A 17,913-nucleotide genomic window follows, 5' to 3' on the forward strand; every position below is an offset into this window, starting at 1 on the left:
CGGTGGTGAGTGCGGCCTCTGGCGTTGAGGCGTGTCAGGTTTGTGGTGACGTTGAAGGGCGTGGCCCCGGGCTGGACGCGGGAAGTTCAGAGTCGCGGGGTTCGGATCCCGAGAGCTCCCGGTGACTGACGTTATCCGGTCTGTATGACAGGGGCCGTAGACCACGCCCAGATCTTATAAAGAGAGCGGGGGGGGGGTAGACTGCTCCTCTTATTAGTCTATTACATCTTCCATGGTTACTCTGCACTGACACTACGGGAGGTCACTGCACCAAAGCTACCCCAATAGTCACAGCAGCTCCTCCGCCCCGGTAGTCACAGCAGCTCCTCCCCCCCGGTAGTCACAGCCTCCCCCCCCCCCCCTGTAGTCACAGCCTCTCCCCCCCCCCTGTAGTCACAGCCTCTCCCCCCCCCCCCCCCCCCCGTAGTCACAGCCTCTCCCCCCCCCCCGTAGTCACAGCCTCTCCCCCCCCCCCCGTAGTCACAGCCTCTCCCCCCCCCCCTGTAGTCACAGCAGCTCCCCCCCCCTGTAGTCACAGCAGCTCCTCCCCCGTAGTCACAGCCTCTCCCCCCTGTGGTCACAGCAGCTCCTCCCCCCCCTGTAGTCACAGCAGCTCCCCCCCCCCCAGTAGTCACAGCAGCTCCTCCCCCCGTGTACTGCCATCAGTCGGGGGAGGGGCTTACCATCAGTTACTTATATTTCCTGAATCTGTAACTTTCCCCCAGTAGTCACAGCAGCTCCTCCCCCCCTGTAGTCACAGCAGCTCCTCCCCCCCTGTAGTCACAGCAGCTCCTCCCCCCCTGTAGTCACAGCAGCTCCTCCCCCCCTGTAGTCACAGCCTCTCCCCCCCCTGTAGTCACAGCAGCTCCTCCCCCCCGTAGTCACAGCAGCTCCTCCCCCCCGTAGTCACAGCAGCTCCCCCCCCCGTAGTCACAGCAGCTCCCCCCCCTGTAGTCACAGCAGCTCCCCCCCCCTAGTAGTCACAGCAGCTCCTCCCCCCCAGTAGTCACAGCAGCTCCTCCTCCCCAGTAGTCACAGCAGCTCCTCCCCCCCAGTAGTCACAGCCGCTCCTCCTCCCCAGTAGTCACAGCAGCTCCTCCCCCCCAGTAGTCACAGCAGCTCCTCCCCCCAGTAGTCACAGCAGCTCCTCCCCCCCAGTAGTCACAGCAGCTCCTCCCCCCAGTAGTCACAGCAGCTCCTCCCCCCCAGTAGTCACAGCAGCTCCTCCCCCCCCCAGTAGTCACAGCAGCTCCTCCCCCCCCAGTAGTCACAGCAGCTCCTCCCCCCCCAGTAGTCACAGCAGCTCCTCCCCCCCCAGTAGTCACAGCAGCTCCTCCCTCCCTGTAGTCACAGCAGCTCCTCCCTCCCTGTAGTCACAGCAGCTCCTCCCCCCCTGTAGTCACAGCCTCTCCCCCCCCTGTAGTCACAGCAGCTCCTCCCCCCCAGTGTACTGCCATCAGTCGGGGGTGGGGCTTACCATCAGTTACTTATATTTCCTGAATCTGAAACTTTCCCCCAGTAGTCACAGCAGCTCCTCCCCCCGTAGTCACAGCCTCTCCCCCCCCTGTAGTCACAGCAGCTCCTCCCCCCGTAGTCACAGCCTCTCCTCCCCCCGTAGTCACAGCAGCTCCCCCCCAGTAGTCACAGCAGCTCCTCCCCCTGTAGTCACAGCAGCTCCTCCCCCCTGTAGTCACAGCAGCTCCTCCCCCCCAGTAGTCACAGCAGCTCCTCCCCCCAGTAGTCACAGCAGCTCCTCCCCCCCAGTAGTCACAGCAGCTCCTCCCCCCCAGTAGTCACAGCAGCTCCTCCCCCCCAGTAGTCACAGCAGCCCCTCCCCCCCAGTAGTCACAGCAGCTCCTCCCCCCCAGTAGTCACAGCAGCTCCTCCCCCCCAGTAGTCACAGCAGCTCCTCCCCCCAGTAGTCACAGCAGCTCCTCCCCCCCAGTAGTCACAGCAGCTCCTCCCCCCCAGTAGTCACAGCAGCTCCTCCCCCCCAGTAGTCACAGCAGCTCCTCCCCCCCAGTAGTCACAGCAGCAGGCATGTGTGGAGGATTATATGGCACAGTGCTCTATTGTCAGGTGCACCCCTAGAGGCCATGCGCCCCCCCCCCCCCCAGTGTACTGCCATCAGTCGGGGGAGGGGCTTACCATCAGTTACTTATATTTCCTGAATCTGTAACTTTCCCCCAGTAGTCACAGCAGCTCCTCCCCCCGTAGTCACAGCAGCTCCTCCCCCCGTAGTCACAGCCTCTCCCCCCCTGTAGTCACAGCAGCTCCTCCCCCCAGTAGTCACAGCAGCTCCTCCCCCGTAGTCACAGCAGCTCCTCCCCCCTGTAGTCACAGCAGCTCCTCCCCCCCAGTAGTCACAGCAGCTCCTCCCCCCGTAGTCACAGCAGCTCCTCCCCCCTGTAGTCACAGCAGCTCCTCCCCCCTGTAGTCACAGCAGCTCCTCCCCCCCAGTAGTCACAGCAGCTCCTCCCCCCCAGTAGTCACAGCAGCTCCTCCCCCAGTAGTCACAGCAGCTCCTCCCCCCCAGTAGTCACAGCAGCTCCTCCCCCCCCAGTAGTCACAGCAGCTCCTCCCCCCCAGTAGTCACAGCAGCTCCTCCCCCCCAGTAGTCACAGCAGCTCCTCCCCCCCAGTAGTCACAGCAGCTCCTCCCCCCCAGTAGTCACAGCAGCTCCTCCCCCCCAGTAGTCACAGCAGCTCCTCCCCCCCAGTAGTCACAGCAGCTCCTCCCCCCCCAGTAGTCACAGCAGCTCCTTCCCCCCAGTAGTCACAGCAGCAGGCATGTGTGGAGGATTATATGGCACAGTGCTCTATTGTCAGGTGCACCCCTAGAGGCCATGCGCCCCCCCCAGTGTACTGCCATCAGTCGGGGGAGGGGCTTACCATCAGTTACTTATATTTCCTGAATCGGTAACTTTTTGCTTTGATTTATTTGCAGATTCGGATGGCGCCGATCAAAATCAGTCACATCGTGTCCTTCAGCTCACAGGTGCGCGGCCGCCCACACCACTCATTTACATATTTAAAGGGACCCAGCAGGGAGGTGGCATTGTAGAGTAGTAGGGAGCAGCAGTCAGTATGAGGCGTCCACATCCCGCCGGCAGCCTCGTGGACAGTCATGTGGATACACGTCTGTGTGTATTGCTGATGACCACCAGATGGCAGCACGTTCACTCCAGACCTCCTTGCTTTACTGCCTGCTGTGAGACCTGGTGCCTCTGTCACACGAGTGACTTGCTGTATGTAGAAGGTTCTGGATGTCACGCATGTATCATGCCTTGATAAGCCGCTGGCACGTGGACGGACTCATAGACTTTTTTTGTGTTCCAGGACCCTAAACACCCGGTGGAGAACCTGCTGATGGAGGACTGCGTCCAGCCGTGGCTCACTTGTCTCCGGGACCGCAGCCGGCAGCTCAGGGTGGAGCTGCAGTTGGAGCGGGCCTGTCACATCGGATACATTGACATAGGTACTACAGATGGAGCAGATCTCGGTGTCCTGCCGTCTACGCTCTCATGGCCTCTGATGTGACCCGAGTGTGTTGTGTACTCCCCCGCGTCCAGGGAACAGTGGTTCAGCCTTCCTGCAGATCGACGTGGGACGATCCATCTGGCCTCCAGATAAAGGGTTCACCACTCTCCTGCCCATGGCCACGCTGATGTCACCGGTGGATTCCAGGGCCAGGAAGAACTACAGAGGGGTCCGGATGTTTAAGGAGGGTAAAGAGATTATAAGCTATGATTCCGTTTGATGCAGCTCCTGATGTGACTGGAGCATGAGATATGATTTGTCAAGGTATATCTTTTATATGAAATATAAATATTTTATATAAAAAATAAAATATGGAAATCAGTCAGGAAATCCACTAGGCGGACAATTTGAGACTCTAAATTTAATTTATGCAATTAATGAAAACAAAGGGGCAATCAATTATGCAAAATATATGTAATAATTTATTTATAAATGAGTAAAAATCCAATATAAAAGAGACATAAGATCAATGGATAGACAAAGCGACGCAGTACCAACAAACCACCACTAGATGGCGGTGTAACCCACTAGCACTTTCTCACCAGCACAGAATTACTTAAAGTTACATATGATAAGATATAAATGCTATATCTTTATCAAACAGACCAATAATTAATACATCAAGAGAAGCTCAGGATTTTCTGTTTACCAACAGGTTATAACATGACAAAATACAGATTAATACAGGAACAATAAATGTTGACTCTGTCTCAGCCTATGACAATCAAAAATATAAATGATATTAATATGATATTATATCCCACTCGGCAACCAGACTATGGAAATATAATTTCCCAGAATGTTTCCTCTACTCAGACAATGTCTAATCTCCCATTAGCAATATGCATCTTTGCTAAGAGGACAACTAGCATTTAGGGAGGAGTTTAACACTATACGTTCCTACAGTATGGCAACTCTTGACTATATGCTGAGAGGAATATCTTATTAATATCACAAGCAAAAAGTATAACATATGTTACCAGGTCAAGGATGGACAGAGTTTCGGATGGGACCAGTTCTCAGGAGTTCTCTAGTGGTCAAAATATAATTCAAGTTTCTTTTGACATCCTTTCTTATGATCTGATGGTTTGATCTTCATCTATGTTCCTCTCCAGCAGTACTTCTCCTCCCTGATATCTTACGTTACCTCCTCCTAATCTCCCAATCAACTGAGGAGGGTGTAATGTATGTTAATATTAAGATAGTTACGGTACCAGCCCTGGGATGGAAAGAGGTGGAACGCAAAAAAAAATAAAAAATATATATAAAATAGCTAATACCTGTCCCGGTGGATGGCTGCTCGAAGCTGCTGTGGTGCAGGGAGCGACCAAAGGAGAAACCTCAAAAAACGGACAAAATAATAAAAAGAAAGATAGTAAAAAAGGATTTTTTTTCAGGCAAGACCCTCCCGAAAAAAACAAAAGGAGGGAAAGGATTAACTAGGAAAATTTTAACCAAACAAAAAAAAGGACAGGGCATATACAATCTTGAGTTGAGTTGTATCTCCTGGAGAAGGGATTGAAATTTGCCCCTACCTTCAAATTTTGCCCTTTAAAAAAGGCATTCATAGGGGTAAAAAAGTTTTTAAGAAATCTCGCTTTAAAAAAATATTTTATGAAAATAAAAGATACCACATGTTCTAATGATCTTTAAAAAAAATAAAATAATAATAATTATAAATAATCAAATACCTTACCCATCAACAGATACTGCCCGAACCAATGCCACCGGCCCTAATATAACGATAGAGGCCCCTATACACACAGAATTAAAACCCAAGTCCCATTTTAACCCCTTGGGTGAATACTCAGACGCCTTCACAGCGTTTCAAACCTTAGTATTACGTGATCTACGCAAAATCAACCCAAATAAGAAACAAATGGGCCCCCAAAAATGTATCATCGTGGGAAAAAAAGGCTATCTGCACATTGCAAACTAATAATGACATTGTGATAAGACCTGCGGCGGATAAAGGGGGGGGGGAATAGTTATTCTGGATGAGGATTCCTATCATAAGGAATCTATCCGACTCCTCGGTGGCAAAAAAAACATACAAAAAGTTGGACTTTGATCCAACAAATACTTATAAACATCAACTGAATTTATTAATAAAAATGGGAAAATTGAAGGGCATATTAACCCCGCATGAAGCACTGTACATAAACAATCAATGTCCGAAAATTCCTATCTTTTATTATTTGCTCAAAATTCATAAACGCCAAACCAACCCCCCTTTTTATATTTCATGCAGTACTAGAGGAGTAATATATTTTATTAGAGGCCCCTGTCATAAAATATATACGTAGGTAGAACAAAACGGGAACTAAAAACCAGAATGAGGGAACATCTAAATAATATAAATAAAAAATATGATGGCCACCCTCTGTCCCGCCACTATGCCCAATACCATGGGGGCGTCTTCTCTGGCTCCATATTTGGGGGTATCGAAAAAGTTAAATTAAATGCAAGAGGCGGAGATTTCATCCAACAGATGTCACGGTGCGAAAGCAAATGGATTTTTAGATTAAAAAGCTTAGCCCCGAGGGTCTTAAATCAAGAATTGGAACGATTTGCTTTCTAAAATCCATGCACCTGACGGCCAATAAGACTGAAAACCTATGAACTATCGCATTATACCATCAACTCATCTAGGAATGCGGGCATGACACATCACGAACGGAGATTATAGCAGTAACCATGGGAACCGGATACCCATTTACTTCACGGGACAGATCACAGCAACCATTCCCCGACGAAGAAGCCCGTAGGCTTCGAAACGCGTAGGGTTGGTTTTTCGGTCCTTTGAAGTTTCCGTAGGACAGGTGTGACGTCACACTCCACGCTCCGCAATCCCTCACCAACACGCTCCTTGGTGCGCACGCCAGCTACCGGCCGGAGCGGCGCGCGCTTATTCGAAGTCGAGCAAGAAGCACTGCAACCTGCCCTGCATCATCGATGGTTTGAAGAATCTCCCTGCACCACAGCAGCTTCGAGCAGCCATCCACCGGGACAGGTATTAGCTATTTTATATATATATCTACACTCACCTAAAGAATTATTAGGAACACCTGTTCTATTTCTCATTAATGCAATTATCTAGTCAACCAATCACATGGCAGTTGCTTCAATGCATTTAGGGGGGTGCTCCTGGTCAAGACAATCTCCTGAACTCCAAACTGAATGTCAGAATGGGAAAGAAAGGTGATTTAAGCAATTTTGAGCGTGGCATGGTTGTTGGTGCCAGACAGGCCGGTCTGAGTATTTCACAATCTGCTCAGTTACTGGGATTTTCACGCACAACCATTTCTAGGGTTTACAAAGAATGGTGTGAAAAGGGAAAAACATCCAGTATGCGGCAGTCCTGTGGGCAAAAATGCCTTGTGGATGCTAGAGGTCAGAGGAGAATGGGCCGACTGATTCAAGCTGATAGAAGAGCAACGTTGACTGAAATAACCACTCGTTACAACCGAGGTCTGCAGCAAAGCATTTGTGAAGCCACAACACGCACAACCTTGAGGCGGATGGGCTGCAACAGCAGAAGACCCCACCGGGTACCACTCATCTCCACTACAAAAAGGAAGAAGAGGCTACAATTTGCACAAGCTCACTAAAACTGGACTGTTGAAGACTGGAAAAATGTTGCCTGGTCTGATGAGTCTCGATTTCTGTTGAGACATTCAAATGGTAGAGTCCGAATTTGGCGTAAACAGAATGAGAACATGTGTCCATCATGCCTTGTTACCACTGTGCAGGCTGGTGGTGGTGGTGGTGGTGGTGTAATGGTGTGGGGGATGTTTTCTGGGCACACTTTATGCCCCTTAGTGCCAATTGGGCATCGTTTAAATGCCACGGGCTACCTGAGCATTGTTTCTGACCATGTCCATCCCTTCATGACCACCATGTACCCATCCTCTGATGGCTACTTCCAGCAGGATAATGCACCATGTCACAAAGCTCCAATCATTTCACATTGGTTTCTTGAACATGACAATGAGTTCACTGCACTAAAATGGCCCCACAGTCACCAGATCTCAACCCAATAGAGCATCTTTGGGATGTGGTGGAACGGGAGCTTCGTGCCCTGGATGTGCATCCCTCAAATCTCCATCAACTGCAAGATGCTATCCTATCAATATGGGCCAACATTTCTAAAGAATGCTATCAGCACCTTGTTGAATCAATGCCACATAGAATTAAGGCAGTTCTGAAGGCAAAAGGGGGTCCAACACCTTATTAGTATTGTGTTCCTAATAATTCTTTAGGTGAGTGTGTATTTTTTGCATTCCACCTCTTTCCATCCCAGCGCTGGTACCGTAATTATCTTTATACACATATGCATGTTTATTTGGATCGAGGCAGCCGTCATCCTTCAGGTATCTAGCAGCGGCTCTGTGCACTAATTGTTCACAGAGACAGGAAAGTGACTTTTTGATAGCGCAGGTACAACCACTTTATTTAATATGTTAATATTACTATGATGTAATCTTAACCCTTGATATGCTGGAGAAAGCAAGTTATAAAATAATATAATATTGTTCATCTACCTCTAGATGGCACTGTTGTACCACATAACAATTTCAACATTAATTCTAAATACCTAATAATACATTCACATGACCTTTTTAACCTATCCAGTATAAATCAGCATTAAGGGTTTCTTCCTGACACTTTTTAATTATCCATAATCTAGACATGTTGGAGTCACCATCTTCTACTGTTTCTTGAGGGACAATGGGCCCTTTTACTTGACATCCGGGTTCATTAACTTGCCCACATGGCTGGCTAATAATATTCAGCTCTCCTCATGAAACCCAATTAGTAGGAAGACAACTTCAATACTTTCTAAACCTCCTAAGGTTATATCCAATCAGTGAAATATACATGGCATAAAATATATATTCTAAATTATATATATATATCGACACACTGTTCTACATAGATGACATATTATATAAGTCATTGGTTAAGATATGTTACAAATCTAAATACACCACACAGGAATATATAGAATATAATTATGAAGACATGAATGGGACGTTCATTTTACCCAAACTGAACTCAGCATAACCTCATCTCGGCCTGTTTCGATCCTATAGAGAAATATTAGACTCTGGTTCAATCTGTCTCTACTCTTAAAGGCAATGGGCATTGATATTTAGACTATAATATCTTCAGATAAGATTGTACATTTATGAAAATGCACGACAGATTTGATGTGATGCAGCTCTGGCTTTGACTCAAGTATAAGTTAGAATTTATTTGGATGCAGCTCCTGATGTGACTGGAGCATAAGATAATATATGATTTGATGTGATGCAGCTCTGGATGTGACTGGAGTATGAGCTATGATTCAAACGGATGCAGCTCCTGGTATGACTGGAGCATGAGATATGATTTGACGTGCTGCAGCTCTGGATGTGACTGGAGTATGACATATGATTAACTAAAAGCAGACCCTTATGAGACAAGATTATTTATCTGGATGCAGCTCTGGATGTGACTGGAGTTTAATATGGTTTGACTGGATTCAGTGCTGGATGTGCCTGCAGATACGGTTTAGCTGTATGCAGCTCTGGATGTGAATTGAATATATAATGTGACTGAATGTGACTAGAGCGTGACATAGAAAGGTACAGCCGCCTCACTGACTGCCCTAACGTCTCGTATATTTTGCATCCTCCTCAGGAGATTTCTTACGAGAAGCGGCGGCGGAGCGGTGGGATCGGCTCCGGATCACGTGTTCCCAGCCCTTCAACAAGCAGGAGCAGTTCGGCCTGTCCTTCATCCGTATCCGATCCACCCTGAGCGAGGAGGAAGAGGACGGGCGGCCAGCTCCTCAGGTACGCACCGCCAGCCTCCCTGATGACATCACTAGACTATACTGTACCCAGAACTCCCTGTTTTTCATCATGTCACCTCGGGGGTATAAACGAGGGCGATGTCTCTGATGGAGACCCCAGATCAGGGATCATGCATGTCTCTACTCCATGAGAGGGCAGAGGTCTGATATTGTCACTGACTGCCAGGAGGAACTGGGAGAGGTCTGTCATGGTCACTGACTGCCAGTGACAGAGGAGGAGCCACTGAGTGACCAGACAGCGCCGGCCCAGGAGGAGGAGGAGACTGCAGACAGCGCCGGCCCAGGAGGAGGAGGAGACTGCAGACAGCGCCGGCCCAGGAGGAGGAGGAAACTGCAGACAGCGCCTGCCCAGGAGGAGGAGGAGACTGCAGACAGCGCCTGCCCAGGAGGAGGAGGAGACTGCAGACAGCGCCTGCCCAGGAGGAGGAGGAGACTGCAGACAGCGCCTGCCCAGGAGGAGGAGGAGACTGCAGACAGCGCCGGCCCAGGAGGAGGAGGAGACTGCAGACAGCGCCGGCCCAGGAGGAGGAGGAGACTGCAGACAGCGCCGGCCCAGGAGGAGGAGGAGACTGCAGACAGCGCCTGCCCAGGAGGAGGAGGAGACTGCAGACAGCGCCTGCCCAGGAGGAGGAGGAGACTGCAGACAGCTCCTGCCCAGGAGGAGGAGGAGACTGCAGACAGCGCCTGCCCAGGAGGAGGAGGAGACTGCAGACAGCGCCTGCCCAGGAGGAGGAGGAGGAGACTGCAGACAGCGCCTGCCCAGGAGGAGACTGCAGACAGCGCCTGCCCAGGAGGAGACTGCAGATAGCGCCGGCCCAGGAGGAGGAGGAGACTGCAGACAGCGCCGGCCCAGGAGGAGGAGGAGGAGACTGCAGACAGCGCCGGCCCAGGAGGAGGAGGAGGAGACTGCAGACAGCGCCGGCACAGGAGGAGGAGACTGCAGACAGCGCCGGCCCAGGAGGAGGAGGAGACTGACTGTGTCATTTGCTCTCTTACACTCTCTTCTTCTTACAGGGCTCCGGCTCTTCTCCAGTGTCTCCCCTTCACTCCAGAATAAAATTCACACCGGGCACCGAGGACCCAGAGGCCTGGTAAGAAGCCCCCCGTGGGCGCACTAATCCAATTCTTCCAGATATCAGATCTGTGTTTTCTAGGTTTGTGGCTTGCATTCCACCTGCACTGGCCCCTATGCTTTACACTGTAGCTTTCCTGCATTACAGCAGTGGTCATCACATGACCAGATGGCTTCCTGTTTCCATCATGCTGCAGGCCAGTCCACCATAGGTGATGGATGATTGCCGTCTTCCCTGGGGCTCCCCCCCCACCCCCCCCACCTATTACTACAGTGCAGTCATGGGGATCCATTCTCTGCCCCTCCCCCCCTCATGTCTGATGTCTTTACCATTAGGAATCATAATGAGGAGAAACTGAGAGAAAAGCTCCAGAAAAAAGCCCCGGCCTGTATGAGCCGCTCCGCCCGCATGCTCCAGCTATCTGCAGCCAAATCCCGCAAACGCAGCCGGCCAATCACAGTGCCTCCGAACCCGCCCATCCCCCTGCATGGTGGAGGCAGTCAGCAAGAAGACAGCCCCGTGTCATCCGGTGGGTACGGGACATGGGGGTCATCACACGAGACTTCACTGCTGTGGTGACGGTTGGGTTAAGGGGGGTTCTCCACTTTACAGCTGTTCGGATGATTGTTCTTGGGGGGTTCACTGTCTGGACCCCTCTAATCCTCCACCCTCTTATTGTCCTCACAGGTTCTTGTCCTGAGACCATCACAGCAAGACTCCACCCCTCACAGAAGGAATATGTGACCCTACATGACCGTCACAGGCTGAAAATGGTGGAGGCCCGAAGAAGGTAAGATGACTGTAGAGACCCCGAATGTAAGCAGGAGAGAGATGTGTAATAGAGAAGAGGGTCTGTCACTCTGCTGCCCCTAAAGGGATACCCCACCCGGAAAGCATCACTTTCCTCTAACTGCTGTCCCGGACAGGGGTGACTCCTGCACACCTCTGCACGCTCTGCTGACCCCGCATACACCTCCACGCCCTGACAGTCCTGCACACATTTCTGCCTGTCCTTGACCTTTTTTTCTCGACCCTTTCAGGACTTGTAACTCCTAGTTCAACTTTCTGCACGCAAATAGAAGGGAGATGCCTGGTACTTGTGGTCCAACTCCAAGATCCCTTTTCCAACCCACCCCTCCTCCTACTCCAAAGTACTGACCTAACCAGACCACCCTACAGGCCTCAGGGCGGCCATTCTCCTGCTATATGATGTCCGCACAGCCCCTCCTGCACCCAGTCGGAGCCTAGCACGTATGAGCAGCACCATCCAACCTTCTTGGCTCCCTCCTGGTATAAGCAGCCTCTCCAGTACTGACCCCTCCTCAGAAAGACACCGGGCTCAGAGTTCTGCAGACTGCCCTTCTCCAGGGCCAGACTTTCCTTCCAGTCCTCCCAGAGTTCTGCAGACTGCCCTCCTCCAGGGCCAGACTTTCCTCCCAGTCCTCCCAGAGTTCTGCAGACTGCCCTCCTCCAGGGCCAGACTTTCCTCCCAGTCCTCCCAGAGTTCTGCAGACTGCCCTCCTCCAGGGCCAGACTTTCCTCCCAGAGTTCTGCAGACTGCCCTCCTCCAGGGCCAGACTTTCCTCCCAGAGTTCTGCAGACTGCCCTCCTCCAGGGCCAGACTTTCCTCCCAGAGTTCTGCAGACTGCCCTCCTCCGGGGCCAGACTTTCCTCCCAGAGTTCTGTGCAGACTGCCCTCCTCCGGGGCCAGACTTTCCTCCCAGAGTTATGCAGACTGCCTTCCTCCGGGGCCAGACTTTCCTTCCAGAGTTCTGCAGACTGCCCTTCTCCAGGGCCAGACTTTCCTTCCAGTCCTCCCAGAGTTCTGCAGACTGCCCTCCTCCAGGGCCAGACTTTCCTCCCAGTCCTCCCAGAGTTCTGCAGACTGCCCTCCTCCAGGGCCAGACTTTCCTCCCAGTCCTCCCAGAGTTCTGCAGACTGCCCTCCTCCAGGGCCAGACTTTCCTCCCAGAGTTCTGCAGACTGCCCTCCTCCAGGGCCAGACTTTCCTCCCAGAGTTCTGCAGACTGCCCTCCTCCAGGGCCAGACTTTCCTCCCAGAGTTCTGCAGACTGCCCTCTTCCGGGGCCAGACTTTCCTCCCAGAGTTCTGTGCAGACTGCCCTCCTCCGGGGCCAGACTTTCCTCCCAGAGTTATGCAGACTGCCTTCCTCCGGGGCCAGACTTTCCTTCCAGAGTTCTGCAGACTGCCCTTCTCTGGGGCCAGACTTTCCTCCCAGAGTTCTGCAGACTGCCCTCCTCCAGGGCCAGACTTTCCTCCTCGTCCTCTGCAGACTGCCCTATTCTGGGGCCAGACTTTCTTCCCAGTCCTCCCAGCGTTCTGCAGACTGCCCTTCTCTGGGGCCAGACTTTCCTCCCAGTCCTCCCAGAGTTCTGCAGACTGCCCTCCTCCGGGGCCAGACTTTCCTCCCAGAGTTCTGCAGACTGCCCTCCTCCGGGGCCAGACTTTCCTCCCAGAGTTCTGCAGACTGCCCTCCTCGGGGCCAGACTTTCCTCCCAGTCCTCCCAGAGTTCTGCAGACTGCCCTCCTTCGGGGCCAGACTTTCCTCCCAGTCCTCCCAGAGTTCTGCAGACTGCCCTCCTTCGGGGCCAGACTTTCCTCTCAGTCCTCTGCAGACTGCCCTTCTCCGGGGCCAGACTTTCCTCCCAGTCCTCCCAGAGTTCTGCAGACTGCCCTTCTCCGGGGCCAGACTTTCCTCCCAGAGTTCTGCAGACTGCCCTCTTCCGGGGCCAGACTTTCCTTCCAGAGTTCTGCAGACTGCCCTCTTCCGGGGCCAGACTTTCCTTCCAGAGTTCTGCAGACTGCCCTCTTCCGGGGCCAGACTTTCCTTCCAGAGTTCTGCAGACTGCCCTTCTCCGCGGCCAGACTTTCCTCCCAGAGTTTTGCAGACTGCCCTTCTCCGGGGCCAGACTTTCCTCCCAGAGTTCTGCAGACTGCCCTTCTCCGGGGCCAGACTTTCCTTCCAGAGTTCTGCAGACTGCCCTCCTTCGGGGCCAGACTTTCCTCTCAGTCCTCCCAGTCCTCTGCAGACTGCCCTTCTCCGGGGCCAGACTTTCCTCCCAGTCCTCCCAGAGTTCTGCAGACTGCCCTTCTCCGGGGCCAGACTTTCCTCCCAGTCCTCCCAGAGTTCTGCAGACTGCCCTCTTCCGGGGCCAGACTTTCCTCCCAGAGTTCTGCAGACTGCCCTTCTCCGGGGCCAGACTTTCTTACCAGTCCTTTCAGAGTTCTGCAGACTGCCCTTTTCAAGGGCCAGACTTTCCTCCCAGTCGTCAGCTTCCCTCCAGGTCAGTTCACCATCTCCTCTCCGTAACCCTCAAGGTTTAATTCTGCGATATCAAGATGACAGCTCATGCATGTGGTTGCAAACCGACCATATGATGTCATGCGGTCTCCTTATAGTTCTGAAGTTGAGTGCGCCGTCTCGAGGTGACGACACAGAGACACATACAAGATGTGTTCCCCGTAATGCAGTGCACGTATTTATACACAGACAAACGCAGTAACGGTGTCATAGTGGAGACAAGCTTTGAGCTAATATGTTTAGTTTGAGATAATAAAATTAATGACCAGCATGGGGGGAGTAGGGGGCCACTGTGGAGGTTGTACTGCTTTCTTCCAAGGATAAACCCCCCTCTAATGTAAGTGCAGGTTATACATAGATATAAAATGAACACAAAATGTACGCCTTTATGCTTTCCCTCACACGCACAATGTACGGCACGTGATCCTGGAAGTGCCTGCAGCTTGTAATTAGACCCGGAGCACTGGCCTGGTAAGGTACTTTTAATAAGTACGAATTAAGATGTTGTTGCTGTAAGCAAGGAGGGGGGGGGGGGGGGGGGGGCACAATACAAAAAAATAACACGTCTCAGATAACCCCCTAAAAGCTAAATATAAGGTTCAGTTACGGTAAATCATGTCTTCTACTCCAATCATATCTAGAGCTGCATTCATAATTCTGCTGCTGCATTATATCTTTCAGAATTCCAGTGTTACATCATGTCTTATACCCCTGCTGTCCACTGCTGCCCCTGCTGGTTCAGTGTGAGCTACCTGCTGCAGTGCATTATGGGTAATGTAGGCTATACACCAGGCACTGGACAGCAGTCACACGTAGAGATCACTACATCCCCGCAGTGCGGTACAGCAGAGTGCAGGGTGAGATGAGGAGGTGCACTCTCTGCTGACATCAGACACTGGACAGTAGTCACATGTAGAGGTCACTACATCCCCGCAGTGCGGTACAGCAGAGTGCAGGGTGAGATGAGGAGGTGCACTCTCTGCTGACATCAGACACTGGACAGTAGTCACATGTAGAGATCACTACATCCCCGCAGTGCGGTACAGCAGAGTGCAGGGTGAGATGAGGAGGTGCACTCTCTGCTGACATCAGACACTGGACAGTAGTCACATGTAGAGGTCACTACATCCCCGCAGTGCGGTAAAGCAGAGTGCAGGGTGATCCTACTGATGAGGAGGTGCACTCTCTGCTGACATCAGACACTGGACAGTAGTCACATGTAGAGGACACTACATCCCCGCAGTGCGGTACAGCAGAGTGCAGGGTGAGATGAGGTGCACTCTCTTCTGACATCAGGACTGGACAGTAGTCACATGTAGAGGTCACTACAGCCCCGCAGTGCGGTACAGCAGAGTGCAGGGTGAGCCTGCTGATGAGGAGGTGCACTCTCTGCTGACATCAGACACTGGACAGTAGTCACATGTAGAGGTCACTACATCCCCGCAGTGCGGTACAGCAGAGTGCAGGGTGAGCCTGCTGATGAGGAGGTGCACTCTCTTCTGACATCAGGACTGGACAGTAGTCACATGTAGAGGTCACTACATCCCCGCAGTGCGGTACAGCAGAGTGCAGGGTGAGCCTGCTGATGAGGAGGTGCACTCTCTGCTGACATCAGACACTGGACAGTAGTCACATGTAGAGGTCACTACATCCCCGCAGTGCGGTACAGCAGAGTGCAGGGTGAGACGGCTGATGAGGAGGTGCACTCTCTGCTGACATCAGACACTGGACAGCAGTCACACGTAGAGATCACTACATACCCGCAGTGCGGTACAGCAGAGTGCAGGGTGAGATGAGGAGGTGCACTCTCTGCTGACATCAGACACTGGACAGTAGTCACATGTAGAGGTCACTACATCCCCGCAGTCCGGTACAGCAGAGTGCAGGGTGAGATGAGGAGGTGCACTCTCTGCTGACATCAGGACTGGACAGTAGTCACATGTAGAGGTCCCTACATCCCCGCAGTGCGGTACAGCAGAGTGCAGGGTGAGCCTGCTGATGAGGAGGTGCACTCTCTGCTGACATCAGACACTGGACAGTAGTCACATGTAGAGGTCACTACATCCCCGCAGTGCGGTACAGCAGAGTGCAGGGTGAGATGAGGAGGTGCACTCTCTGCTGACATCAGACACTGGACAGTAGTCACATGTAGAGGTCACTACATCCCTGCAGTGCGGTACAGCAGAGTGCAGGGTGAGATGAGGAGGTGCACTCTCTGCTGACATCAGGACTGGACAGTAGTCACATGTAGAGGTCCCTACATCCCCGCAGTGCAGTACAGCAGAGTGCAGGGTGAGACTGCTGATGAGGAGGTGCACTCTCTGCTGACATCAGACACTGGACAGTAGTCACATGTAGAGATCACTACATCCCCGCAGTGCGGTACAGCAGAGTGCAGGGTGAGCCTGCTGATGAGGAGGTGCACTCTCTGCTGACATCAGACACTGGACAGCAGTCACATGTAGAGATCACTACATCCCCGCAGTGCGGTACAGCAGAGTGCAGGGTGAGCCTGCTGATGAGGAGGGGCACTCTCTGCTGACATCAGACACTGGACAGTAGTCACATGTAGAGGTCACTACATCCCTGCAGTGCGGTACAGCAGAGTGCAGGGTGAGATGAGGAGGTGCACTCTCTGCTGACATCAGACACTGGACAGTAGTCACATGTAGAGGTCACTACATCCCCGCAGTGCGGTACAGCAGAGTGCAGGGTGATCCTGCTGATGAGGAGGTGCACTCTCTGCTGACATCAGACACTGGACAGTAGTCACATGTAGAGGTCACTACATCCCCGCAGTGCGGTACAGCAGAGTGCAGGGTGAGCCTGCTGATGAGGAGGTGCACTCTCTGCTGACATCAGGCACTGGACAGTAGTCACATGTAGAGGTCCCTACATCCCCGCAGTGCGGTACAGGTGCAGGGTGAGCCTGCTGATGAGGAGGTGCACAGCACAATGTCAGGCGGCAGCAGATAAGCTCACATCAGAATATGTGACTGGTTCTTATATGGTGTGTAATATCTTCTGTACTCTTCTCCATTGTCAGAAGGCGAGCGCAGACTTGTAACAGCGAGAGACACCTGGCATCGAGGAAAGAGCGTGGCAGTCCCAGCACAGCACAGCGCCCCCCTGAGACCGACACAAACATCTGTCCAATCTGTGCAGGTGAGGAGCAGCCTCAGGACGAGGTGACAGCAATGACGATGGAGAGCGCACACGAGCTGCCACCTCCTATACTTATAATGTTATTACATGACACATTACAGCCATTATTATAGGGTTATATGTGTATTATGACAGTATTACAGGATCGCACACACATTAGAACTTTATTACAGGATTTCCAGTACATTTTATTAGACACCGTGTTCTGTATGGTCTTCAGTCAGGATTTTGTAATATAATCGTATTATTAACGCTGCTGTGCTATAATATAATGTATCATCAGGTCACTTTCCAGCAGCCCTCCTTCCGCTCCACGCCGCCACCTGCGGAGAAGCCCCAGGGTCACACAGCATCGTTCTCTCTTCTGATGATGATGACTGGGATGACGTGGAGCCACGGCCGGCCGCTCCTCACAGCCCCGTGTCCTGGGTTCAGTGCCCACTTTGTGGCTTCCGTTTCCGGGACACTGAAATTGAAGCACACGCCAGCACGTGCGGAGAGTAGAGGATTATTATACCTGAGATATGCACTGAGCTGACCTCCTCCAGGACGGGGGTCCACAGACACGAGGCCCGGCAGGGATGGGGACTCCCTGCACTTTATTCATGGAGAGCCCCTGTTGTTGAAGAGACGCTGTCACCAGTCAGTGACTAATCGCTATACTGGAGCCGTATCTTTATGCACTGGGTGCTGCCATTATCACCCGTCTGACCCTGCAGAAGCCACATCGCCGGACGTCTTCTCTAGGGCCGTCCCTCCAAGGGTACAGACAGAAATGGAGCTACGTGGACAATATTTTATTCTCACCCTATGTAGCTAGGAGGTGGGGGAGAGAGTTACAGGTGTGTCCCCCGGGGACCCAGCCCTCATCTATGCTTCAAATCAAAGATCTATCCTTCAGATATTTAATTAAAGTTTAAAAAACTCTAAAAAAATAAAAATGAAAAGTGCACAGA

General features: G+C 52.1%; 2 protein-coding genes across 4 annotated transcripts in view; one reads left to right on the forward strand and one right to left on the reverse strand.

Annotated features, from left to right (window-relative positions):
- The window catches only part of LOC120996586 (DNA repair protein XRCC1), a 40,907-nt gene extending 23,008 nt beyond the window's left edge, over positions 1-17,899 (forward strand). The window contains exons 1-10 of one of the 3 annotated variants that reach the window (XM_040426612.1): positions 59-138; positions 2,947-2,997; positions 3,339-3,477; positions 3,572-3,727; positions 9,225-9,379; positions 10,414-10,490; positions 10,808-11,001; positions 11,160-11,262; positions 16,839-16,957; positions 17,241-17,899. In XM_040426612.1, the coding sequence (XP_040282546.1) occupies positions 2,953-2,997; positions 3,339-3,477; positions 3,572-3,727; positions 9,225-9,379; positions 10,414-10,490; positions 10,808-11,001; positions 11,160-11,262; positions 16,839-16,957; positions 17,241-17,461 (1,209 nt within the window). In that variant the 5' untranslated portion in view covers positions 59-138; positions 2,947-2,952 and the 3' untranslated portion in view covers positions 17,462-17,899. Of the gene's footprint in view, positions 1-58; positions 139-2,942; positions 2,998-3,338; positions 3,478-3,571; positions 3,728-9,224; positions 9,380-10,413; positions 10,491-10,807; positions 11,002-11,159; positions 11,263-16,838; positions 16,958-17,240 lie in introns of those variants that run through there. The other 2 variants (XM_040426613.1, XM_040426614.1) reach the window with 2 other exon arrangements.
- LOC120996590 (transmembrane O-methyltransferase homolog) overlaps positions 1-17,913 on the reverse strand; it is a 372,830-nt gene that overhangs the window by 252,196 nt on the left and 102,721 nt on the right. The window lies entirely within an intron of this gene.

The sequence above is a fragment of the Bufo bufo genome, chromosome 3, assembly GCF_905171765.1.
Source record: "Bufo bufo chromosome 3, aBufBuf1.1, whole genome shotgun sequence".
Taxonomy (NCBI): domain Eukaryota; kingdom Metazoa; phylum Chordata; class Amphibia; order Anura; family Bufonidae; genus Bufo; species Bufo bufo.